This window comes from Tenrec ecaudatus, chromosome 12 (genome assembly GCF_050624435.1).
Source record: "Tenrec ecaudatus isolate mTenEca1 chromosome 12, mTenEca1.hap1, whole genome shotgun sequence".
NCBI lineage: Eukaryota > Metazoa > Chordata > Mammalia > Afrosoricida > Tenrecidae > Tenrec > Tenrec ecaudatus.
This window is the reverse complement of record NC_134541.1, coordinates 128,776,735-128,802,648: the sequence shown is the minus strand read 5'-3', so window position 1 is coordinate 128,802,648 and position 25,914 is coordinate 128,776,735. Positions and strand designations below refer to the sequence as shown.

Genomic DNA, 25,914 nt, shown 5'->3' with positions numbered 1-25,914 from the left:
CCTCGCCAGCGGGAAAAGGGTGGGTTGGGTTTGGGCGAAGCACCTCGGCCGAGAATCAGCAGGGTGTCGAGAGGAAGTGAAGGCCAGAGTCAGGGGAATCAAGCGCTGGGCCTCCCAGAGGACATTTCATCTCCTCCTCACACGCCACCATTGCTAGAAGCGTGACTGCTGTCAGCATCATCTACGGACAAGACCGAGGTTCGGAGCAAAACCAAACCAAGCCTTTTCTCATCCCATCAGTTTGGCCTCATGATGACCCTGTGTGTCACCGAGCAGAACCGCCCCGCCAGGGTTTCTCGGGCTGTAGTCTTCACAGAAGCTGGTAGCCAGCCTTTCTTCCGTGGCATTGCTGGATGGATGTGGGTGGGCCAAGTGCCAGCCGTGCCTCCCAGGGGACTTGTGAGGCTGCGGGAGTTCAGTAGTGTGCCTGAGGCCACACCGCTAGAAAAGGACAGAGCTAGAATTTAAACCCGCTGCTGTTGGGTACTGCCCAGGTGGTTCCGACTCATCGCCGGCCACCAATGGACAGCAGGAGAAGCCCTTCCTGGCCCTTGGCCACCCTGAGTTTGCACTATGTCAAAGCAGCTCACTCAGGGGCTTCCTCTTTCCCTCGGCCCACGGCTTTGCCCGCCCTGGCGTCCTTCTCTGGGTCCCCTGTCCAGAGTAAGGCAAAGCCTTGCCCCCCTCACTGCTCCTTCCCACACAGATGGGTTCATTCTTCTGACTGTCCACGGGACTTGTCCACATTGGTGCCCACTGAGTTCAGGTGCCTCGGCTCTTCCGCCATCCTTGTTCCGTCTGTGCCTGTCGGTGATTGAGAGTGCCCTGGCCTGGGTCAGGTGGGACGCGGTCTTTGGCAGCACATTCGCTCATGCGTGATTTAATTTCCTGACAGCTGCTCCTCAGGGTGGGGGCCCTAGCTTCTCCCTGCTCCCACATCCACTCCCTTCCCCAACACCAGCCTACCCCGCATTTGCGTGCGTCAGAGGGGACCCTCGGCACGTTTGGGTTGTGAGTAGCCGTCAGTTGCTTTTCCACTCCGGGCAGAACTGCCCTCCGAGGTTTCTAGATGAATCTGTGCGGGAGCAGCTCACCAGGTCTTTCCTCCCAGCGGGACCCTGGGCAGGTTTGAACCTCCAATCTCTCGGAGTCATGGCACCATTGGGCCTCCTTGCTTTGTGAAGTATCTGCAACCAAATGCGACCCATTCAGCGCCCTGGGGCACCACACCAAGCCGCCTCCTCGCAGCCCCAACAGGCCGAGTGACTAGCGACTCATGATAGAGACCAGCCCCCTTGGTTGGGCTGGCCGGGAGTGAGGTGGCAATAAGCAGGAGCGAGTGAGCGCCATGGGCCAGCGCCTCTCCGTCTCGTGCTCCAGGCTCAGCAGGACCATCCACAGACAGGCTTCCAGCATAGGGAAGTCTGTTTCTGTTCCTTTCTTGGAGCACTGGCCTGTGCCTGGCTCCCACCAGAATCACCAGGAGAGCTCCCAGGCCCTGCCCCAACCCTCCTGAACCCATCTCCAGCACATATTTTCCAATGCTCCCAAGAGATTCTGGGACAGTGGAGGCAGACAGAAGGAGGGAGAACCAGCAGCTCCGGGCCCTTGGAATCCACATGCGTCCAGTCTTCGTTTCTCCTTCCAGGCTCTGCCTCCCACTCCCCCATCCCCCTGGCCCTGTGGTCTCTGAGCAGCCTGGTGCCAGCCCCCTGAGGGGGTGACTGCTACCCCTCCACCTGGGCCTGCGCACCTGCTGCACTGCTCTGTAGGTCGCCTTTCCAGTGCTTGTAGGTAGGCCCTGTCACTTTGTCACGTTGGCTCCGTAGTTTCCTGTCAAGCCCAGGTGACATGACAACCTGGAGACACGCGTGTGCCCTGCATTAGGCCTGTTACCCCATCGGACGTCACATAGCCAGGGCTGGTTTCTGTGACTGACCTGAGGACGATGAGTGAGGCTCAGTCTCTGGGTGTTAAATGGCCCACCCCAGCTTATACACCAGCCCGTGGCCCAGGCTGGCCTGGGGTTGACCAGAGCATGAGGAGCTACTGTCCCCATCCAGGACGAAGCATCTGGACCCCTTAGCCCTGACGGATTAACCCAGAAACTCCCCTTCTGCAACCCGGACCCCTGCACAACCTGGACCACTTCTGGGGCTTCTTTCACAGCCCCCACCAAGCCCTCCTCTTCCCTCCCCCCACCCTCTCCCCGCCCCAGTCCTATAAACAGCTTTCTCAGCCAGCATCCCACCCACTGGATGATTGATAACATGCATTAAATTAGGTCGGCTACATCAGTTTTTATCAGCCATCAACCCTCCTGTCCCTTTTCTGCACCAGAGCCCCCAGGGGCTTCCTGTGGTCACCCCAAGTCCGTGGTCCTTGGGCCTCCCCACCCCCAGGGTCTTTCAAAAGGCAGTGTGGACCGCTTCTTATGGCCTGCCCCCTGCCCTGCCCAGCCCAGGTGCCCTATACTTCCCTTAGGTCCCCACCCTGGAACCTGTGAGCCAGGCCCTCCGCCCCCTGCTTTCCGAATGCTCTGGGATATTCTCGGGTGGCACCCTCTCACCTTCTCAGATGCCCCGTTGCTGCTGCCCTCCCTGCCACACTCTGCCAACCCACCCCCACCTCGGGTCTGCTCACCCATCGTCTTTTTCCTGACCAGCTGGCTTAAAAAAACCTCCCAGTGTCTCTCCCCGGTGCCGCCTCTACTTTGTAACCCTGGGCCTTCCAAAAGCTTGGTATCATTTTTTCACAAACCTTTCGGATGCTCCCGCACATCTTTCTGTAGCACCCACTTTGAGGAAGAAAGACGGGGCTTTTCACTCCCACAGTGAGTCACCGTCTCAGAAACTCAACGGCAGTGAGTCCTCCCACTGGATGATTGAGTCTGGTTGTTGCTCTGGTCCCACCGCCCCGCAGGCATTCTGGCATGACGGGCACATTCATGGATTGCCTCGCCCCCTCCTCGCCCCGCCCCACTCACAGGGACAAGCGCTGTGAGGGCAGCTGCGGCTGTCCTCTTGGTTCACTGCCATTGGTCTGCCTGTCCACTGTGGGCACTTGATTGCTCCCGAGCAGGGGACTCCAGGAGGGCAGGGGGAAGCTCTGTGCACATGGGCGGGAAGGAAGGCTGCGGCCCAAAGCTGGTGCGGTTTTGTCATTTCCTGTCTTCTCCCAGGAGCAGGCCATAGAGGTGCTGACCCGCTCCAGCCTGGAAGTTGAGTTGGCCGCCAAAGAGCGGGAGATCGCCCAGCTGGTGGAGGATGTGCAGCGACTGCAAGCCAGCCTCACGAAGCTGCGTGAGAACTCGGCCAGCCAGATCTCTCAGCTCGAGCAGCAGCTGAGCGCCAAGAACAGCACTCTCAAAGTAAGCATGGGGGAGGCTGAGAGGCGTGGTGGGGAGGGCAGGCCAGGTGTGCACCGGGCCCACTAACATCCTGAGCTCCCCAGTAGTCCCTTCTGCCCCCAGGGTCCAGGCTCTGCACCAGGCGCGTTGACAGTGACAGGAGGCCTGGTCCCAGAAGCTGCCTTGTTTGCCCGGCCTGAGCCATCTCGCAGCGCATGGTGAATGCGCGCTCTCTGCAAAGGCAGTGGTTACGATCTATGCTCCTCTTAAACGGCCTGCTTGGGGGGGAGTTCCTCTGCCTGAGCTTTGGTCATTCACAAGGGCTTGCCCCTTAAATGAGACCCAAGGCTCCCCTCAGACTCCTCACTCCGACGCGTGGCGCATACGCTCCGCTGGAGCTCCCGTGGGGCCGCATCTCATCCAGAAGAGAATTCCTTGTTGGCAGCAAACACAGCGGCCTCAAGTGTCTCATGCCGCCCAGAGGCTTGGGACTGGGTTTGAACCTCCCTGTGAGCTCCCTTCTGGACCAGGTGCCCTGGCCCTGGGCCTCACTGCCTGTCCTCTCGCATCTGCCCCCTGGTCTGCTCCCAACAGGAGCACAGCCAGGACTGGAGGCCTGGTGTCTGCCTGAGGCCCCATGTGCTCTCTCCGTGTCAGGGGCCATCTCTGCAGGTGGCTTCCTGTGGACACTCACAGCAGCAGGTGGAGGACTACAGAACACAGTACCTCAAAACCAAGTGGAAGCCAAGCTAGGAGAGAGCTCCCCAGGGAGCGGAGCCTGGGGAGGCCACTGCTCTGGGCTGCAGGCAATGTTTCGAGGTCTCTGTATCCACCCGTTAGGCCGCTGCTGCCCCCAGGGACCCCAAAATCAGACCTTCCACACAGGGGAACCCACAGGAATGTTAGCCAGCCTATTCCTAAGACGGGCCTTCATGGGGCCACTCATAAAATTCGCTCCCAAATCCAGAATCCGGAACCTTTTCTCTTTTATGTGTTAAAAAATAATGACTTTGATTCAGGGATTCATAATCGGTTGAGCTTAGTCTAATGGGAGATAGTTCTAGACTCCTAGGATCATAGCACCGCAAAACCAGAACATGCCCCCCTGGAGATGTCTTCTTGGGCAGAGCCGGAGAGAGGGCCCAGGGCTCTGGGCCTGTCCCAGGCCAGAGTGCCCCCCCCCTCTGCTGTCTGCCCCAGCCAGTAAGCATATGCCCGCTCATACTTACTTTTGCCCCTGAGCTGCGTGTGAGTCAGAGACTGGCTATGCGTGTCCGCTGGATGCTAAATATAATGGGTAGCCTTTATATATGAAAGTAAGTCAAAGTTGGTGGTACACATGTCAGTCAGTGCCATGTGCAACCATTCTAGAATGTAGTTAGGCTCTCCCCTCCCTCAACAGTTTTATTGGCATATAATTCACATGTCATACAATTCAATGGTTCAGTCACATTAAGAAGAGTTGTACAGTCACCCCCACAATCTGTTTTAGAATGTTTTCTTCATTCTTGTACTCATGGTTATCTATTCCCCATTTTTCCCTCAAAACCCCCCGACAGACCCCAGTTACTCTCTCTATAGATATGCCTATTCTGGTTTTCATAGACAGAAAAGCATTAAAACAAAAACTAACAAGAACGACAAAGTAGAACAAATAAAAGCCTCCATTGAAAAGGAAGCAGAAAATATTGAAAATAAAGCAAATTCAGATGGGTCACAGGGAGATGAGATGATCGGGTGCTAAATGGTAGCCTGACTGCACCTGCAGCAACCCACTTTACCGTGCACTCGGCTGGTGAGCCAAGCGGTTCACAGCCCGGGCCGTGGGCAAATGGGGGGACTCGCCTCCAGGTGCTTCAGCCACATACATTCCCCTTCACTTTTTTTCCAAAAATCTGAAACAGCTATAAAGTGCATCAAAAGAGACATCAAATGAGAAGGTACTACTTTTGACCCAACCAGGTCTGCTCTCTGTCTGGTTACGCCCCTCAGCTGCGCTCAGAGGGGGTTCACCAAAGGCTTGACCCAGGTGTGCGACCCGACATACAGATGTTGGGCTTCCACTGCCAACCATAGCCCTCTGCAAACCAGGCGTTCACAACTTAAGCTCTTGCATGCCGCTCCCTCCTTTAGATTTGGATTGTATCATTTGCCATCCTTGGAGGACAGGCTGGTGTGCTTCTTGCGCGCGGGCTGGTTGACACCTTCCTTGGATGGCTGCTTGCTTGCAATCAAGCCTTTAAGACCCCAGAGGCTATTCTTCCTGATAGCCAGGCACCATCTAGTTTCTTCACCATACTTTGCTATGGCACCCATATCTTCAGTGACCTCTTCCTGAGGGCAAGCCTCAGGCAGGACCAGGTCTTAAGAAATATTTGTACTTCAATTGAAGCTAGAATTAACTGCTAGCCAGGGACTAATTTGTTGCATGCCAAAATACATTGTATCTCAAATCAAATGTTCTGAATCTTTATGTCTTAACTTTAATCACTAATTCTTCTAATTCAAGAAGTATTTCATGAACACCTGCTGCATTTCATAAAGTCAGAGAAACCAGGCCTCACCCTTCAACAGGAATAGTAACACCCAGGGCCTCTCAAGGGTCCCTGCCCCCAGGCCCTTCCCTACCTCCCCTTCACTCGCCCTTTAAGGAAACTGCCATCCCCACTTCCCATAGGAGAAGGATTACCGTGTCCTCGGGCCCTCAGCTTGTGAGCTGGACTGGAGGCTCGAGCCCTGCCCACCCTCACCCCTTCCTTCTCCCCTGTCTCTGAGTGTGACCAAGTTTTGTGTGCCTTCCACAGCCAACTGGGGTGCATTCGGCAATCTGAAGCACAGGTTGCAGCTCATCTACTCTGAGATGGCCTTTTGTTAGCATTTCCTGCTATGTGACTGCAGGGGAAGGAGTGAAATAATCACTGCTTCTCCGCCGCACCTTCTGAGAGACGCTTTTGCCAGAAAATGAATGCACGCTCCCCGTTTGATGACAGACGAGCAAGCCATTGTAAGACGTCAGTGTAGCAAGAGGGCTGGAAGGGGACGAGGGCAGGACAACTTCCCCGCAGCGGGAAAGCCGGACACAGGAGTCAGCACAAAGGCCGCCGCCCAAGACGGCCCACTCAGGTGGGCAAACGCCCAGGGTGGGTTGGGATTCAGGCCGGCTGGTGGGCATCTCCTCAGCGCCCTTCAAGCCCTCTAGAAGGAACTCCACCAGCATGGTGCAGCCTTTCAGGTAGAACCTGGAAACGCGGGAGGCACTGAGTGAGGACATCCAGGCCCGTCGGGTCGGCAATGGTTCACCCTGCCCTTGAGAACCTGCAGACAATCAGACTCCCCCAGCTCCTCCCGGGTTGACATCCCAGCAGAGGCATCCACAATCCACAGATGCTTTTTCCCAAGGCCTGGCCACTGCGATTTCAAATGGAAGTTGTAACAATATTTCCTTGTATTGGCAGTAGAAGGACACGTGTGTGTGTGTGTGTGTGTGTGTGTGTGTTTGTGTGTGTAACATCAGACCAGAAGCATGAAGGACTAAAGTTGCCAGCTGCCGGTCATCAGCTCGTGCCATCTCTGCGCTTGCTCTCTGCCCAGGACCAGGCTTTGCGTTTACAGGGGACACAGCCAGCGAGCGCTGTCACCTTCTTTCTAAACATTGCCACTAACAGGCGCTCTGTGTCTTTGCAGCAACTGGAAGAAAAGCTCAAAGGGCAGGCCGACTATGACGAGGTGAAGAAAGAATTAAAGTAAGTGTGAGGGGGCCTGCTTGACCCTTCTCGTCGTGGGTGCCAACACAAACCCCCGGCAGCCCACCCAGAAGCACCCGCGCCCCCATTCAAGGCCAGGTGATCCACTTCCCAAAAAGCATTTCCTACAAAAGCCCTGGGAAAAGAGCCCGTGGGCTTACGGTCAGTTAGAGACTGGCACAACCCCCAAGACTATGACACTTAGTCACTCCTCAGGTCTAGAACTGGAATCACCCCCAGGGCTCAGCTTTCAAGGGAACAATAACATTCCTGAGACACTCCACACACACACACACACACACACACACACACGCCTTAGAAGAGCCAACCATTGGAAGTCGGGAGGTTGGCATTTGCCCAAGGACAACAGCTGAGAAGGGTCAGGAGGAGGAGGCATGAAAGACACGGCAGGAGGGATGGGTGGCATTACCTTGACGACTGCAAGCAGTCCGTGTGTAAATGGTGTAGCGCACAGCTGATCGCCTGCTCGCTAAACCTTCACCTGATTCACGAAAGGAAACCATTGACAAACAGTTTAGCTCTGACCCATCTTGGGGCCACCAGGAATCACTGTGGATTTGATCGCGCCTGGCTGTGGATCGGTTCGTTTACCTTCCTACTGTGGTCCATTCTGCCAACTGTACACATTCGGTTTCATCTCCTGGCTGCAGTCCCCACCCACCACCTCCCTGCTTTCTGCTCCCACTGCTCCTCTCCTAACCCTTCCTGCCCTCGGAACGTTGCCCTTGGCAAGCGCTGGCCCCTGGTGGTGACTTCCGACCCGATGGACCCTCTATCCCTGCCTCCCCACCCTGCCCCAACTTCCCCTTCCCCTCGCCCTCAAAAAGCAAAAAGGAAGAAGTGTGCCTTCTCCACGCTCCGAGTCAGAGAGCACCTGGATTTGGAGGCTTCACCTACTGGGGCTCCCCTCCCCACCGATCGGTCTCCCCTCTCATCACCTGCCACACCAGTGGGCCTCTGTTGCATCGTGTGACTGCTGCTGCCACATTGCAGATGCAGACTCCACTGGTGTGGCTTGATTGCTAAGATGAATCAAGGTTATAGTAACTCAAATGCTTGACCCCTTCTCTCACCACACCCTCTCCTCTGCCCCGGCTCCCCCACCCTACTCGTCCTGCCTTCTCCCCTGTCCTGGGCCCTCTGCCTACCTCTCCAGACCAGACTAACTGCCATCAAGTCAGTGCTGGCTCAGTGACCCTATCAGACAGGCTCTGACAGAACGGCCCCTGGGGGTTCCCAAGACTGTCACTCTTGACAGGAGTAGAAAGTGGTTTGAACTGCTAGCCTCGTGGTTAGCTAAGCAGCCCAACGTGTAACCTAAGACATTGCTGGGGCTCCTTATCACCACCACAGTGATCGGTAAACAGCCTGCCCCTCCAAGACCCCTCGCAGAGACTTACACTGACCGTGATACCCGACTTAAAGACGTAACTCGTCCCCACCTCCCCCAGGTGAGAACTGGCCTGGCTGGCAGTGTGGCGTCTGTGGTAGGTGATATGTTTCCTGAGGCGACGATCAGGTCGTCTGGGTCTCTGCAGAGCCGGGGCAGCTCACAAGTCACTGGCAGATCAAAGAAGAGATGTCTGAGTTGGGCACCAATGTAGAAACTTGGTGTTTGTAAAGAAAGCATCAAGGGGGGAAGATCTAGCAGTGAGCACTGTGGTGGCCCCTGAGAAAGGGTCACTTGTGAGGCCGAATGTCCCTCTCCCTGCCTGTCCCCATGTGGCTTTCAGTACGTCCCTGTCAGGAGCACGGCTCTGTTCACATGTGGTGACTCTTCTTCTGTGCCGGCGTCAGGAGGCCCCACAGAGGGTCGGCCCCGAGTAAGTCTGGGGAGCCCAGGGTTGCCACCACGGCCTGCGCTGCCAGTGCCCCACACCGTGCTCTCCTGAGGCTAAATGAGGGCCAGGAGCTAGCGTGTGGCTGCCCCAGGGCAGTGCAGGGTGCTGAGTGGCCCTGCCAGCCAGCCGGACATCTGACCGTGCAGCCACCCATTCCTCGTTTCCCGCTCAGTGTTCAGAGAAGCCGAGGAGGCCCCTCAGCACTGGCGCCCACTCCGTGCCCTCTGAGAGCCTCGCAGACAGAGGCATGTCCCCCACCCGCCGAGGGCACTGACCGTGAATGGAAGGCACAGGCTTGGGGGGGGGTGGGGTTGGGGCACAGTCAGCGGAGGCAGTGAGAATGTTGTGGTCAAGAGACTGGTGGCCATAGAGCCCTGCCCCAGCCGGGCTGCCACCATGCCTTTCACCATCCACCAGCAGGGCACCTATCTCCCTCCGCTCCACAAGGCCGTCCCTCCCGGATAGCCTCCGCTCAGCAGACCTGCTGTGACGACACCCGGAACCAGCCGCACGCCGGCCCAGGGACTGGCAGGCCAAGCGCTAGTGGCAGAGTCATTCCGAGACACTGTCGAAGGGGGAGGGCTGCCAGGGAAGCTGTGGGCCCTGGATCTGGTAGAACCAGGAATGTCGGCACCAGCACCCTCTCGTGTCTCGGGGTCCGAAGGTGCCGGGAGAGAAATGACCACTCTGCCTTGCTCTCCACAGTATTCTCAAGTCCATGGAGTTTGCACCGTCCGAGGGCGCTGGGACCCAGGTACATGACCACAGTTTGCGCTTAGCGTTGCCATAGCGCCGTGGCACCCCGGCGCCGGGAGGCCTTAGACAGCAGCCCCCCATCCCGGGATTCCCATGAGAAGCCCCTTTCGGGGGGAGAACAGCACAGCGAAATCAACAGGAACCTGGGAGCAAGTTGTCTCGAGTTCCACAGAGGCAAAGAGAGACACATGCCTCAGCCCCAGCCCCGGCCCCACTCCCCCCGCCCAAACCATGGAAGCTCAAGTTCTCTGAATAGGTAACTCCGTTCAGATGACATGGCGATTTGCAGGCGGTCAGAGTGTGACGAAAAGCAAGTTCGAGCAGCATTAAAGACCAGCCAAAGGGTGTGGGTCAGAGTGGCAGTGGGGAGGGACCTGCAGGGACCCACGCTAACTCGAGGCCACATGGGACTCCTGTCCCACTCCCCAGAGGCAACCCCCATGTCCAACATCCTCTGGATTTGGAGAGACAGAGTGGGGAATTCATTGCCTAGAAGGTCTGGATTCTGGAAGGGGGAAGAAAAATCTCTTTAACAGAAATGAATTTGTGCCCAAGACAGGTGGAGAGGTGGGGGTGGGGGGCAGACCACAGAGGCAGGTGTAGGGACCCCGGGGAGGGGGGGATCAGGCGCCAGGCCTGGCCCTGAGTGAGCCCCCACCTCTGCCCTGTCTAGGATGCATCCAAGCCCCTGGAGGTGCTGCTGCTGGAGAAGAACCGTTCGCTGCAGTCCGAGAATGCCACGCTGCGCATCTCCAACAGTGACCTGAGCGGTAGGTGGCCGCGTGCACGCGCGCGCGGTGCTGGGTTCACGTTGCAGGGCCGTGGCCATGCGCTGGGCTGGTGCATGGCGGAGCCTCCCTGGCCCACGGAGCCCGACCGACGGGCGCTGGTTCCCTCCTCTCCTCACTGTGCCTCCACGCCTCCACCCGTCTGGACGGGCCAGACTCGGGCGAGTGGGGAGGGGACGTGTGGCAGGGGACCGAGAGGTCGTTGGCTTTCTGGTCTCCTGGCTGTGAGTTGAGTCGGCGAGGGCAGAGGAGGGCGCCGCGGCCTCTCTCCTGGTGTGTGGGGCTGCGTCAGCGTCGCCCTGGCTCTTCCTTTGTCGGTGTCTGGGGGGACGCGCCCCCCCAACCCCTTAGCCTTTCTCTGCTCGTCCCACCGCGGTGGCATCACTGACTGTGCTTCTGGTTGGGGCCGCTGGTACACTGTGACGGGTCTCGGCCTGCGACGCTGTTTCGCTCTTGACAATGTGCGCGCCTGCGTCGAGCGGACTTGCTACGGTGCGTCCGCCGCCTCAGAGCAAGTGGTGTGAGAATCGGGGGGTCCCACCATGCCAGTGTTTGCTGCTCCTCAGGCGGGGGTCCTCTGGTTGTAGCTGGGACGCTGGCGGGCCCTGCGCGGGCCTCAACCAGCCAACTCTGTACCGCGTGCGTGTGTGTGTGCGTGCGTGCGCGCGTGCGCTCGGCCACGTGTGCGCGCAAGCTCGGCCGGCTCCTCCCGCCACCGTTAGGCGTCTGAACCGATGTCAAGGGGATTCTCCAGGCTGCAACGTACAAGAAAGGCGCAAACATGAAATGCATGTTGCTTGTTTTGGGGGGCCTCGTTTGGCTAACTAAAAAATTCAATCGAAAAACAAACCAACGCACCTCATTGGCCCTTGTTAAAAGCTGCACTTTTTTTCCCTGTTGCGGGCACTCTTTGCATTTGGGTCTTGGTTTTTTTTCCCTTTTGAATCCCCCATAATGCATTATGTTTGCCCTTCCTTGTAGGGTCAGCCAGGAGAAAAGGGAAAGACCAGCCTGAGAGTCGGCGCCCGGGACCTTTGCCGGCCTCCCCTCCTCCTCAGTTGCCCCGCAACACGGGGGAGCAGGCTTCCAATACTAACGGTTCACACCAGTTCTCAGCAGCGGGGTTAAATCAAGACTTTTTCAGCTCATCCCTGGCCAGCCCCAGCCTACCCCTGGCTTCGACAGGAAAATTTGCACTAAACTCTCTCCTCCAACGACAGCTCATGCAGTCCTTCTACTCCAAGGCCATGCAGGACACAGGAAGCACAAGCATGGTTTTCTCAACAGGTCCTTACAGCACAAACTCCATCTCTTCCCAAAGTCCATTACAACAGAGCCCAGATGTAAATGGCCTGGCCCCGTCTCCCAGCCAGTCAGAAAGCGCTGGGAGCGCCTCTGAGGGCGAGGAAATAGACACGGCCGAGATTGCCCGGCAGGTCAAAGAGCAGTTGATCAAGCACAATATCGGACAGCGCATTTTTGGACATTACGTCTTGGGATTGTCCCAAGGGTCCGTGAGCGAGATCCTGGCCCGGCCCAAGCCATGGAATAAACTGACTGTGCGCGGCAAGGAGCCGTTCCACAAGATGAAGCAGTTCCTGTCCGACGAGCAGAACATCCTGGCTCTCCGCAGCATCCAAGGCAGACAGAGAGGTGAGAGGCCTCCGGGGGGCGGGTACGCGTGCCTGTGTGTGTGTGTGTGTGTGTGTGTGTGCGGCGCGTGTGCGCATGCGTGCGTGCATCACATCGGGTGTGTACAGCACATCAGGTGTCTTCTCGGTTCTACCAGAGCTCGGGGGTCCAGAGGCAGTAGGGAATGGTGATAACTATTGGAGGGCTGGCCTTCCTGTGTCCGCCGGGCACCCCAGGGAGCGCCTGGTGAATTGGAGCACACCATATCACGGAGAGCACCTCCAGGGTGGAGCGTCCGGTGGTCAGCTTGGCCCTTGGTGCCAGCCTTGCATTGGAGAGACACCCCCCTCGCCGCCCCCCACCCCACCCCCACTCTCCTCCGTCCCCCTCCCAGTGCTATGGCAGCAGCAGCTGCACTCAGCAGAAGGAATCCTTCCAAGGACCCAGTCCCTGTGGGCAGAGGGCAATCCATGCCAGCTTCCTCCATCTCCCCCACCCCATACAGGGGAGGGCACACAGTGCTCAGCCGGTCCCTAGTAGCCTCGGCCTATTAGGGGCTCATTTAGGCTGATGAACAAACTGCCTGCCCTGACGAGAAACCCACTGGAGTTTTTTTTTTTACAAAACTCTCCCTGGCCCACCCTCCGTAAACAGATCAAAAGTTAGCCACATCGATGGTCTGAGGCAGCCGTTCCGCTCAGGCCCCACCAGACTCGAGCGAGGCCTCCTGGAACGAGACCCGCGAGCTCAGAGAGCGAGCAGTTCACACCAAGCAGGCGGGGCCTTTTATGGCGATGTTCCCTGAAATTGGATGTCTCCTGATGATTAATGTGGGCTCGGTTCTGGGGGCTGGTGGGTGACGTGCCTGGAGGCAGCTCCCCTCTCCCTCCCTCCCTCCGGCCTTCTTTACATTGGTGCCAGTGGCCCCTTCTCAGAGTGGCCTGGTCTCTAGCAGCCGAGCCTCGGCCTCTGCTGCCCAGCCCACGAGGGAAGGGCCTTTCAGAAAGGTCCAGTCTCTCCCCAGGCTCACAGGGCGCCCTAGAGCCCTTGCCTTAGTGACTCGGGGCTCAGGTTTCATGTCACACAGCCCATCTCGTCACCGCCACCACCCCCTGATTGTTTTGTTCTTACCGCACTTGTTTTTCAACAGAGAATCCAGGCCAGAGCCTGAACAGACTATTTCAGGAAGTCCCGAAACGAAGAAATGGGTCTGAAGGTATGTTGCAGGCAGGTGTCTTTCTTTGCCGTCAGTAACCTAGGAAGCAGCATGTCCTTAGCTGTATCTATATATACAGATAAACCTATATTCATATATTTTGCTTAAAACTGTGCAGTGTGATTCTGGCCTGGAACCTGATGGAAAAACTGCTAGTAAGTATAAAACAAAGCACGGGTTCTCTCCTGCCGGCCCTGGCCCGGCCCGTCCAGGTTGACGGGCAGACAGGGCGGTGAGAAGCGGGCTGCTCACTGAGAGGGAAGCAGCTACCCTGACCCCTCCTGGCCCCCACCTTCAGCCTGAAGCCCAGACCCCTGGAGGCACGACTGGCACCGCCTGATTTCTCAGAGGCCAGTGAAAGGACAGCAGTTGTTGTCCTGAGAGAAGTCCGGTGACTTGCTGACAGAAGCGGCTTCAGCTTCCTCGTGTTTTAAAGTCTGAACGGACACGAGAGGCCCTCTAGGGCGACACCTTCCAGGCGGAGCCCATTTTCCCTTGGGGCCAGCACACCAGTCCCCCACCATGCTCTCTGGAGCTGCATCTTTAATGGGCCCTGTCCAGCGGGACGCTCATTGTGAAATGGTGTCACGAGGCAGGTTCGGGATGTAGTAAGGGAGTGAAAGGTGAAACCGTTTGGGCGGCTTCCAAGCAGAACCGGGTAGTCTTGGTGTGTCCGTCCATCCGTCCGTCCTCTGCATCTGCGTGACTCCTCTGCAGAAAACCCTCATCCCTGGGGTCTGATAGGCAAGGTCTCGGCCTCTGGGACCTGTCTGCAGCCTTCTCTCCTCGATCACCAGTTCTAGACACAAACAAAGACCTCAGCCCTTTGCGCTCCTTTCCCATTCTCCCTGGTTTGGGATGCCAGCCTCGAAGCAGTGCCCGAGCCAGAGGAGTTGATATCGGTGTTTAAATGACTCCCAAAGAAACGTCTCACCACCTAGTGAATTCTTGTTTAATATGTATTGTGGATATAGTGGAAGAAGTGATCTGTCCTCCTAGCGCTAACCCCTGGGTGGGCGCAGCCTGGGGAGACAAGAGGGCTCTGGCTGGCCTGCTGGGTTGTAAAGAGAAGGTAGAGGAAGCAGGTAGCCTTTCCTACAGCATCAGGGCACCTGCTGTGACGCAGGGTCCGCAGCCAGCGCAGGGCACAAGAGGCCACACCTGCCGCCCGGCCACCATGGGCCTCACCATGGGCTCTTGATCAGCGCACAGTCTTGGTGCAGCACTGGGTCAGGTCCAGGGGCTAGGTCCAACGTCATTGGTGTGACTTGTCCCCCCAGGTAATATCACCACCCGGATCCGAGCCTCAGAGACCGGCTCCGATGAAGCAATCAAGTCTATCCTGGAACAAGCCAAAAGGGAGCTGCAGGTGCAGAAAACAGGTACCACTGCCTCGCCTCACCTCCCCTCTCCGCCCTCCGTGCCGAGAGCCAGCCCACACACTGAAGTCTGGGGTGGTCACCTGTGACTGACACTTTTGTTCTGAACTCTTACCAATGTCCACCTTCAAGCAAGTAGATGATTGCAAAGGGGCGCAGATCTGTTTGCCATCTTTCTGACCCACAGTTGGTGCTTTCTAGAATGTAGTTCCCCAGCATTGTCTCAGGAATGCACACGGGGCCTGGAATTCCTTTTCCAGAGCTGCATTTATTTTAGCCCTTTAGCGGGGGGTGGGGGTTGGTGGTGGATAGCTCACTGCCATTGAGTTGATACTGACTCCTGGTGACCCTGTAGGACAGAGCAGAACTGCCCCCTGTGAGTTCAGAGACAAACTATGAGAGTAGAAAGCGATATCTTTCTCCGGAGGAGCAGCTGGTAGTTTCCAACTGCCAACTTTGTGGATCACAGCCCAGTGCTTAACCACTACACCACAGGTGAACTTTTTATTTTAGCCCAGGAGAGAGTTTACATTATAGCAAAAGTCAAGCATTTTCCCTGTGTTTCCGTTTTAAAGTCAGTAGAGGCTTGCAGTTTGGAGATTTGGATTCTATCGAACATAGGAATAAAAACCAAACTCTTGACTGAGAATGAGTGGAAGCTAAGTTCCTGAACACCTGCTCTTCAGTGAGGTGGAAGGTTGTCCGGGAGGAGCAGAGGTGCCTGGGTGGTTCATAGGTTATATGTTGCCTTGCAACCACAAGATGGGCGATTTGAATCCACCAGCTGCTCTGCAGGAGAAAGATGAGGCTGTCTGTAGCCTTGGAGACCTTATTTAGCGTCGCACCAAGTCAGAGTGGACTCTGTGGTGGTGGGTGGGGTGGGTTTGGGGGATGGAGGATCGGAAGGTTTGGAGAGTGACTGTCAGGCTCCCTACAACCCCCTATGGCCCTCCTTAGCTCAGAGTCTCTGCGAGCTGAGCTTTCTAACCTGCTGCCATGAGGGTCAGAGTTGAGCTGACTCGGAGCTCTGGTCTCTGAGCCAGCAGCTGCATGCAGAAACCATCCCCGCCCCCGAGTTTCCCCAGCTGGTCCGGGAGGCACATGCTGTGCTTCTGGGGAGAACTGGATGCCCAGGTTTCTCCTCGGGTCTCCCCACATGGACACCTGAGACCCTCCTGGCCGGCCGAGGGCCTTGCACTATGCCCCTCGCCGCAGGGCTACTGCCTGACCTGGTGGGGAGCGGCCATGGCAGCTGAGCACAAGCCATCCTGTCGGCCAGGCTTCCCCCAGCTCCCCACATATGCAGGTGTCCCCAGTGGGGGAGCTCATGGCTCTCTGTGAGCACCAGGGCCTCTTCCTGCACCGCTGCAGCCCTTGGGACATCCCCATTGCTCTAATTCTCACGCTCAGCTCAGAGGGGAAATAATTTGCCCAAGATCATTAGGGATTGAAAACCACATCTCCCAACCCCTGGCCCAATGGAGAAGGAGGCGTCTCTTACGGTGGCCTCGTGAGAACGCATGGGTAAAGCTCTCTCAACTAGGCCAGGGCTGAGGGTTAAGTCTGCCTCCCCGTGTGGGTGACCCCTGAAACGCATCCACACTCCGTGAAGGCCGGCTTCAAGGGTCAACTCTCTGGCTTGTCTGTCTCCTCCCTGAGCTCTTGTTTCTGGCTGTAGGGGTCATGGGGGTGGGAGCAGGAAGGCCTTCCATTAGGCCGTCTGGTTCCCAGAAGGCACGGGAGGCTGTTGCTCACCAGCTCAAACTCTCTGCCATCGAGTCAGTGCCAACTCAGAGTGACGCCATAGAACCGCCCCTGTGGGTTTCTGAGACTGACTCTTCCCAGGAGCAGAAAGCTGCCTCTTTCTCCCTCGGGGAAGCTGGTAGTTTCAAACTGCTGACCTTGTGGTGAGCAGCGTAACCCACTACGCCGCCATTGTGACTTGAGGCCTGTTGAAACCAGAGGAGGAGCCGGTGCGGGTGGTGTCCTCGTCCAGACTCGAAGGCAAGGCATCGGAGGAGCATCCCAGCCCTCTGCTTCTCCCCGGGCTGCACACCGCTGTCCATGTGGAGGCGCCAGGGCCACGCCATGTGCATTTTGACAAGCTCAACGGAAGAGCTCTAGTCAAGTCACTGATCTGGTCAATTACCGTCCCATTTGCCAGGTGGAAAGGCTGAGGCCCAGCCCCGCCCACAACTGCCTGCACCTCCCCACACACGACCCCTCCCCCTCGGGTGGCAAAGTGCCAGGGTGCCTGGGCTGGGGCCATTCCACTCAGCCTCTTCTTGCTTCTCTTCTCTGCTCCCTGAGCAAGGACGAGGCTCACTGCTGCTGGCCACTCACATGAGCTCTCCTGACCCCCCGAGGATGCCTGTGTCTCTGAGTGCAGCCAACGGGAGTTATGTTCCTAAGGCTTGCCAGGCAGCACAGCATTGTGGGTCATAGTGTGTGAGCATCTGAAGTGCACTAAACGACATGTCCCCACTGGCCGCTCTGTCCACAAGGAGATTGCAAATCCTACTTCATGGGGACCTCAGGTCACCGAGAGGCGTACCCACTTCTCTGTCAGTACTGCCGAGGCTTGATCCATGCTCACGCATCTCCTTGGCAAGAGCGACACGCTTGGGGAAGACCGCACCCTAGTTCTCCCGAGGGTCCCCGGTGGCATGATGGTTATATGTTGGGCTGCTGCTAACCTAGAGGTCAGCCGTTTGAAACCAGCCGCTGCTTGGGAGAAAGATCAGCTTTCTGCTCCCATGAAGAATGGGAACTCCACAGGGGCAGTTCTACCCTGTCTGGCAGGGTCGCTGTGAGCCAGAATTGGGTTTTTTGAGGCTTGATAGTTCTCCAAGACAGTCTGTCCTTCCGTCCACTGTGTGTGGGTGGTGGGGTGAGAGGGGAGTTGGCAGGAGGAGGCATGTGCAGGCCGCCCCCACCTCACCATGTGTTTGCTCCGTGCAGCCGAGCCAGCCCAGCCGTCCTCCGCCACCAGCAGTGGGAACTCGGACGACGCCATCCGCTCCATCCTGCAGCAAGCCCGCCGAGAGATGGAGGCCCAGCAGGCCGCCCTCAACCCTGCCTTAAAGCCAGAGCCACTCTCCCAGACAGACATCACCATCCTGACCCCCAAGCTACTGTCCGCCTCGCCCATGTCGTCCGTGTCCAGCTACTCGCCCATAGCCATCTCCCTGAAGAAGCCCTCCGCAGCACCTGACCCCAGCAGCTCTGCCCTGCCCACCCCCTCCGCCATCAAGAAGGAGCCACAGGACGGCCCCGGGCCGGAACTCGTGGGAGCGGCCGAGGTTGCCCAGGGGGTCCTGCGGCACGTGAAAACGGAGCTGGGCCGCAGCGGCGTCTGGAAGGACCACTGGTGGAGCACGGTGCAGCCCGAGAGGAGGAACCCGGTCCCCACGGAGGAGATCAAGGTGGAAGAAGCTGCCAGCAGTGGGGGGAAAGACAAAGCCAGCGGCGGCCAGGCGCGGGCCGAGCGCAGCGGTGGCGGCAGCGGCACTGGCAGCAGCCAGCTGCAGGGACCGTCCTCCTCAGAGTACTGGAAGGAGTGGCCCAGTGCAGAGTCACCCTACTCCCAGAGCTCCGAGCTGAGCTTGACGGGAGCCAGCCGCAGCGAGACACCCCAGAACAGCCCTCTGCCCTCCTCCCCCATCGTGCCCATGTCGAAGCCTTCCAAACCCTCGGTGCCCCCACTGACCCCCGAGCAGTACGAGATTTACATGTACCAGGAGGTGGACACCATCGACCTCACCCGGCAGGTCAAAGAGAAGCTGGCCAAGAACGGCATCTGCCAGCGGATCTTCGGGGAGAAGGTGAGGGTGCAGTGCGGGGCCGGCTATGACCCCGGTGTGGGGCTATGCCACGCTTCACTAAGTATTGTGCCAGCTCCTAGGGGGCCAGGCTTGGGGCCCAGGCCGCCCGGTGCCCGTGCGAGCATGCAGAAGAGGAAACGGGCCCGGGGAAGTTGAACACTTGGCCCCCACTATTGGTGTGACTGAGTTTACTCTGTGGGCCCATCTCAGACCACACAAGGGAGGGCCCGGGTGCAGAGCATCGGGAAGCCCCGCAAAGTGGCTATGGGAGGGAAGTGGACCTTCGTAAGAGCTACTCAGAGGGGAGGGTCCCTGGGGGTATCTAGCAGAGATGTGCAACCACAGGCAGTGGGCCCCGGGCGGAGCTGTGCAGAGCTGGCCACGCTGGGCCCTGAACTCACCTGGAAGGTCAATTCCCTGCTTGCTTCCCTGTCCTTCCCTGACCCATGGAAACACAATACAAAGGGCATCCAGGCACTTGGGCACTTGGACAACAGATACCCACCACACCTGTGAAATTGCAAACAAGAACCCAATACAGGCATACCTTCTTCTGTGGCTCCTGGAATCCTCCAGAAAGTAAGCCAGTTAGGGCCCCACCAGCAGGAGCTCGCTTGGTGCCCCCATGGACCATGGTGTCACCCTCACGGTGTTTCCGACTTTCTCATCGTGCTCAGTCACCTGCAGCATGGTAGCCCCCAGCCTCAGTGTGTCCTGGGGCACCAGCAAAACCACGGGGCTCGAGGTCTGCTACACTAGCTGTACCGCCGAGGTCCAGGCAAGGAGTGTCATGAGCTGTGACACAGAACACCCCCTCCCTGGGTGCTGCCTTCCTGAGGGCTCATGGTGTGGCAGGGGCCTTGGCCCACCCTCTGGTGATGGAGTGTGAAAGCCTCTGGGGACATCTAGTCCCGTGCTGTACCGACACCATGAGAACATCGAGGTGACCTACGTGCTCATTTCTTACGCTGAGCAGCGCCTTCTTTAGGCTTGGACATGATTGGCCCACAAGTGCAGCTTATTCTGGAGCTTGAAAAGAGGGTGGTTGGGACAGCGTCTGTCCTTGGGGGGTGGGGGTGGGCTGCCCTGCGCATATGGGCAGCCAGGTATGGGAGGAGGGACCCCAGGCACAGTCACAGTCCCCTCTGAAGCCCAGAAGGAGTAGGGGTCTGAGAGAGAGTCTTTTCTGAAGGCCAGCCGACCCCGCCCAGCACAGAAACTTACTGCCCAAGAACCCATCGCTTCTGCCTGCAGGGACCCGTGGCCCCCACCACAGCCTTTCCTGGTGCCCCCAGGCCAGGAACAAGATGGTTCCACATTGCCTCCCTCAGGTTGTCAGGCCCGCAGTCCTGCTGCTCTGGCAGCCAGCAGACTCTGGGCCAGATGCCCAGCCCCCGCCCTCTCCCAGCATGCCCCTGGCTATGAGCTGATGGCTCTGTGGCTGGGGTGTGACCTCACTCACCCGAGGCACCTTCCGTGCCAGGGTGAGAGGCTGTGGTGATCTGGAGAGAGAGAGAGAGAGGTGTGTGTGTGTCCCCTCCCCCGCCCCTCCCATAGCTGTGGTCCCCATCAGCTTAGCGTGTGCTTACAGCCGGTCCCTCGGCCCTGCCAGGACAACCAGCCTCTGAACACCTGGCCCATTGCGCAGCACTGATGGCTGACTCCCATTGCTTCCCAAGGTGCTGGGCCTGTCCCAGGGCAGCGTCAGCGACATGCTGTCCCGGCCGAAGCCCTGGAGCAAACTGACCCAGAAAGGCCGAGAACCTTTCATCCGGATGCAGCTCTGGCTGAACGGCGAGCTGGGCCAGGGCGTCCTGCCTGTCCAGGGCCAGCAGCAAGGGCCAGGTGAGAGCAGCCCCATGCTGGGCTGGGCTCAAATGGGTTTGGGAAACAGAGAATTAGGGTGGGGGGAAGATGACTTGCCATATTCTTAGCCAAAGCTGGCCTGGAGGCACAGCCAGGCCTGGGCTCCCGCAGCCAGGGAGGTCACTGGCCACGCGTTTGGCTGGTGGCTATGCCTCTTCCTCCCCAACCTGCTGCCCTAGACGCAGCTTCTGTTTTAGGAGAAAGACGTGTGGGCCAAACCACACTCACAGCGACCCTGTAGAACAGGATAGAACTGTCCTGTGGGTTTCTGAGACTATCTCACAGGAGTAGGAAACCCCGTCTTTCTCTGAGTTTCGAAACTACTGGCCTTGAGGTTAGCAGCTCAACTCAAAACCACTATGGTTTCTCGGCCACCATGACTCCCAGCTAATCTTAGAAGCAGCCGAAAATGAGTTACCATTTAAGAAAATGCTCTTTCTATATAAATGCGGTGAGAGCCAAGTGAGTGGCTGAGGCAGAGAATCGGTGACAGGGGAGCAGGGGAAGCCTCCTTGGGGCCCGCTCCACCCCAGCAGCGTGTGTCTGTCTGCATCCCTCCTCACCCCACCCCCCAGGGAGACCTCACTCAGTTTGCTGGGTCTTGTCCTGGGTATTCGGAATTTCGAAACCCTTGGGCTATTTCCTCACATAATTGTAACCTTTCTCTCATTCAGTGATCCAGTCCGTGATGTCACTACAGGACCCCCTCCTGCAGGGCAGCGTGAGCTCAGGTAATTCACACTTGCTGCCAGTCAGCTCTTCGTTGCGGCTCTATGGCCTTGTCTGTCCCCCTCCATCGGGCCTGAGCTGGGTCACTGAGGGCAGAGGGTCTGATTCAGCATTAGGCTTTGGGCTAGCAGGCCGGGAGAGGGGCCTGAGTCAGAGACAAAACTTCCCCGACGCAGGAGACTTTGGTCTGGTGGGTGAGTGGAGGGCAAGGGACAGGCCTGCATCACTCCCCCAGTGGGATCACCCGGGGAGTTGCCCCCATCTGGAAGGCCCCCAGGTACCCCTGGGAACGAAAGGTGGGGAGTCTTGGGCCTGAGGAGGAGGACAGGAATAGCAGTTAAGGGGGACGGTTGAGGACTTCCTGAGGTTTGACTGGGGGGTGGAGCTGACTACCGAGCCGGGTGGGTACAAGAACCCCGCCACCCCCGAGCGAGGTCTCCGAGTGGCGCACGTACCTCTTCCAGCCTTCTTGAGGTGACCTCACTTGGCACCTGCCATCGGTGGCCCATGTCCGTCTGCCCTGGAACGCCCCTTTGTCCTTCCGCCCCTCGGAGGCTGAGCTCTCCGGCCAGCACCTCACTGCTGTGCTCGTCCCTGCTGTCTCTGAATGTGCTGCTTGGTCTCTGTGTCCCAGGGGCAATGAGAACACAGAAAGACGAGTGTGGCTCACCTGGGCCGCCATGACAGAGGCATGGTCCCCAACCCACTCGAGGAATCGGGGGTTTCAGGTGTTCTCGTGAGTTTGACCAGAATGGGAGGCCAACCCTTTACTGCGAGTCAGCCTGGCTCACCGGAGCCTTTGGTTCTTTGGCGGGAACTAAATGGGGTTGTCGTGCGTCTGAAGACGGACTACCAGGCCTGATGCCTGTCCCCTGCGGTGCTGGGCTGCCCAGTTTCCTTGGCACGTGCCCACTGTCCCTGGGCTACAAACATCCTCACTTATGGGCAGCTTCTACTTGCCCTTGAAGTGCAGGACTTCAAACCATTTGAACCAGTTCTGCCATGGCCAACAGGGCACACCAGAAGCAGACCAGACTATATAGTTGGGTGATCCTTGGTGGAAGGGGAAGGTGCAGGGCGGTGCCCGGACAACAGAGGCCATAGCAGAAGTGACACTGGGGCGTGAGACGGGTCAGTTGGCAGAACTGGGGGAGCCTCCCTCTTGGAGTGGGGTGTGCTGTGTGTCTGTAAATCGGCGCTCTCTGTGAAAGGCTGGAAATCAGCCCGAGGCACAACAAATTCTTCCTCCCGGTCACCCTTACTTGTTGCACACACGCGCGTGCCTATTACATCCCTGGAAGTGCTGCGTGCTTTTGTGCTTTTTCTCCCACTGAAGTCAGGTTCAGGAAGACACCCCCCCCCACCTCCCCACCCCTTAAAGGCACAGGACCAGATCCCGGTACCTGAGAACCCCCTTTGCCAGCCCGGGCTCGTGTTGAAAACACTGCAGGGAAAATCGGAGTGTGGTTGCCTGTGCGGCTGTGAAATTAAACCTGCCTCCTAATTAGACAAAAGCTGTGCCACGCGTGCTTTCACCCAGGGCACGCCCACCTTAAGCGCTGGGACAGGTGCTGCTCCGTTCAAGGCAGGGCTGAACTAACAAACTTTCGATCCAAACCCCTGTTCTTAAATATAACAGGGAGGCTCACGTCCATTAATGACGACTCGAAGCCCTTCTCCGTGCAGAAGGGTCTCTGGAGAAGAATAACCGCTCACGCCCACTGCCGTGGGCCTACATACAAGGCTCGCATGGCCAGCCTAGGGCATAGCCTCCTGGGCTCCGGAACCGAAACCCAAGCCAGTCGGTTGCTGCCAAGTCCCTTTCTGACTCACCGCACCCCCTCGGAGGGCTATAAATACTATTTTGTTAAAATAAAAGTAATTTGACACGTTCAGTCATGGGCAGGTGGGGAGCAGGAGGCAGCCCTGGACCTCTGGGTAAAGGGAGCGTGGTCACGTCCACTGGTTTGGGGACGAGGGGCAGGCAGGCTCTACCTCCCCAAGACCCTCGCTGACTGCTAGCAGTGGGGGAGCCACCTGAGAAACCACCATCAGGATGACTTGGAAGGAAAACGAAGAGCCGTTTCCTAGGTCCGAGGAAGTGTTTGAAAGCGTGTGTCATGAAGTGATGGTTCTCCGGGGCCCGGGGAGGCTCGAGGGGCTTCCGATGCTGAAGAGCGAGGTCGTCACCTTGAGGTCAGGGGGTGGGTGGGAGCTTCACTCCTTTGTGACATCTTTGCTATCGCCGTCATCCTCTCCAGCGTGTCTCAGAAATAAAAGGGAGACTGAAGGTTGAAAAGCAGTTACCCTAGGTGGGCCCAGTTGATGAGCCACGGGGATAGACAGCTGAAGAGGGGGGCTCCAGCACTGAGCTCCTCGAGAGCTGAGAATCATGGCTGGCCTGTCTCCAGGGAAGGGTTCAGGATTGTTCCCCGTGCCGGCAGGGGTTCCCTCAGGATTCTGAGCCTGTGCCCTCGCCATGGCTACAGTGGAAGCCCTCCACGAGCCCCGACTCGGAGACACCAGGGTCGTCTGTGTGTAGCGGTAAGTCTGTCGAGTCAAAGCCCACCCCCTGGCAGCTCAGAGGGGTAGGGACAGACGGCTACAGGAAGGTCATCCCAACCCCCACCCCAGGTCAGTCTCCCGAAGACCGGGTAGGTACTTGTGGCACTGAGAACCTGACTCCCAAACTGGCTTGGTGGAGCCCTTCGCCTCCTGTGCCCACCCCGCCCACCACAGCCCAGCAGCCAGAGTGGCTGTCTCAGAGGCAAAACCGTGTGGGAACCAATGAGACAAACGCTGCTTGGTTACCATGGTGATGAGGTACCACAGAAGTGGGGTGGCCTCACTCATCCAAACAGCACAGTGCGGACATAGGAGCCTCTTCTCCTCCCTGAGGAGTCCCTGCCTGCCTCTGTCCGCCCAGCTCCGTGGGCCCTTAGCGTCCCTCTCCCCCACTAAGGACTCATAGGACAGAGCACATCTGCCCCCACAGGGTTTTCCAGACAGTAAATCTGCCCCGCCCTTCATTGTACCACTGGCTTCCGGTTCAGTAATAACAGTCCCCACTGTGCCCTCACGTTTACCAGCCTGGCAGGCAGGACCATTTCTGGACGTCCTTTGGATGGGCAGAGCATTGAGGCAGTGGCCCAAGGCATGAAGGGGCATTGATGCCCTTCCACCGCCATGTCATCAGTGACCTGTGGCTTTTGGAGTACCTGAGCCCCGTGGAGTCCTCGATGAAGGGTCAGACTAACTCAGGGTGTCCTGCCAGCCATGAGCAGCCTTCGAAAGCTAGCGCGTTCCAAGGACAGAATTTCCGCTGCCCCAGCGTGTTTCCCCAGAGCCTCGCTCCCCGTGCACTTGGCCCTTGAACAGCACAGGGTCTGTAGGTTGTTGGCCAAGTTACATCACAGGGTTACTGGAGAGATGATTGGCGTCACACAGCATTAGGCAGATACTCTAAAGCCAAACTCCCTGCCAGCGACTTGATGCTGACCCACACAGTCCTGTCGGACAGAACTACCCCCGCGGGTGTCCGAGGCTGTAACTCTGTCCTGAGGGACGGCTGCTGGGCTCGATTTATTGACCTTCTCAGTTAGCAGCCCAGTTCGTCACCCGCCATGCCACCAGGGCTCCTGAACTACGAGGACCACAGGGAGAATACTGGGTGCAAGTGAGTCAGTGCCGTCCGTCTACAGATCAACTGTAAATTATACACAGAGATCAGCACCCCTAACTCTCCCGTCGTCCAGGGGCCGACTGTGGACATTGGTGGGCAGATGCTTTTGCATGGGCCCTTTCACAGTCCCTGGTGTTTGATGGGAGACCACGAAGGCGTCACGTAGCTCTACTCGGGACTGTCTTTGGAAGACTTCAGTCAGAGGTAGAGCTGTCTGTGCCCCTGAGAGAGTCTCCCGACCTCCCGGTGTTGGCCTTCCACTCTGTGTCCCTCCATCATCCCTGACCTCACACTGCGTAGCAGGGGCCGCTGGGCCCAGGGGGGCGGAGGGAAGTGCTCAGGGAAGGAAGGGAGAGGATCCAAGAGGTCTTGTTCTTACAGGGCATAGCTCTAGTGGGTGGCAATATTGTGTTACAGTGCAAACACCTGAGCTATAGATAAAGGGGTGTGTGTGTGTGTGTGTGTGTGTTATATATAAATTCTCAAACCATTGGATTTTGCTTGCGTTATTCTCCAAACTCGTTTCTGATTCACAGTGACTTGGGATCGTTCATCCTTGGCCCCCAGGGAAGGAGAGAGGCAGGAAAGAGCGAGGAACTGAGCTTAGCAGGTTGCTGTTGATCAGTCATGTGAGCCCGTGAGCAATTCGTGACCGGAGCTAGCAGGTTCCTGTGCACTGTTGTTAGCTATGTGAGCAGGAGAAAGCGTGCTCCCAGCGGGCTCATCATGAATTGGCTGGCCTTCTCCCAGCACGTCCACCAGGGACAGCCAGTGAGTTCTTGTTCATCCTGCCACAGAGATTTAGCCGGCCAACAGCACACACAGCTGCTTCGTAGAGAAGACAGCTGCTGGGGCCGTCCGTGGTCTGTCTGTTTCTCCTGTGGGTGGTCTCCGCGCTGCCACTGCCCTGACGCAACGACTCCATGGCTGTGTGCTGCGGCCTCATGGAGCCAGAGCCTCCCGGCCACAACACCTGGGGTGGGATCAAGGCCCAGAAATGCCCTTGTGAACGCGTGCCAGGCTCCACTCATGCCTACCAAAGGAGGGGAACGTGTGTACAGGCTCTAGTGCTTTGAACTCTGCCACAG

General features: G+C 57.9%; 1 protein-coding gene across 9 annotated transcripts in view; it reads left to right on the top strand.

Annotated features, from left to right (window-relative positions):
• CUX1 (cut like homeobox 1) overlaps positions 1–25,914 on the top strand; it is a 382,248-nt gene that overhangs the window by 300,240 nt on the left and 56,094 nt on the right. For 3 of the 9 annotated variants that reach the window (XM_075564907.1, XM_075564906.1, XM_075564903.1), the window contains exons 11-20: positions 3,182–3,370; positions 7,034–7,092; positions 9,660–9,708; positions 10,384–10,480; positions 11,480–12,151; positions 13,281–13,346; positions 14,627–14,728; positions 17,687–18,549; positions 20,229–20,394; positions 21,090–21,146. In XM_075564907.1, the coding sequence (XP_075421022.1) occupies positions 3,182–3,370; positions 7,034–7,092; positions 9,660–9,708; positions 10,384–10,480; positions 11,480–12,151; positions 13,281–13,346; positions 14,627–14,728; positions 17,687–18,549; positions 20,229–20,394; positions 21,090–21,146 (2,320 nt within the window). The remainder of the gene's footprint in view (positions 1–3,181; positions 3,371–7,033; positions 7,093–9,659; positions 9,709–10,383; positions 10,481–11,479; positions 12,152–13,280; positions 13,347–14,626; positions 14,729–17,686; positions 18,550–20,228; positions 20,395–21,089; positions 21,147–25,914) is intronic. The other 6 variants (XM_075564912.1, XM_075564909.1, XM_075564911.1 and 3 more) reach the window with 4 other exon arrangements.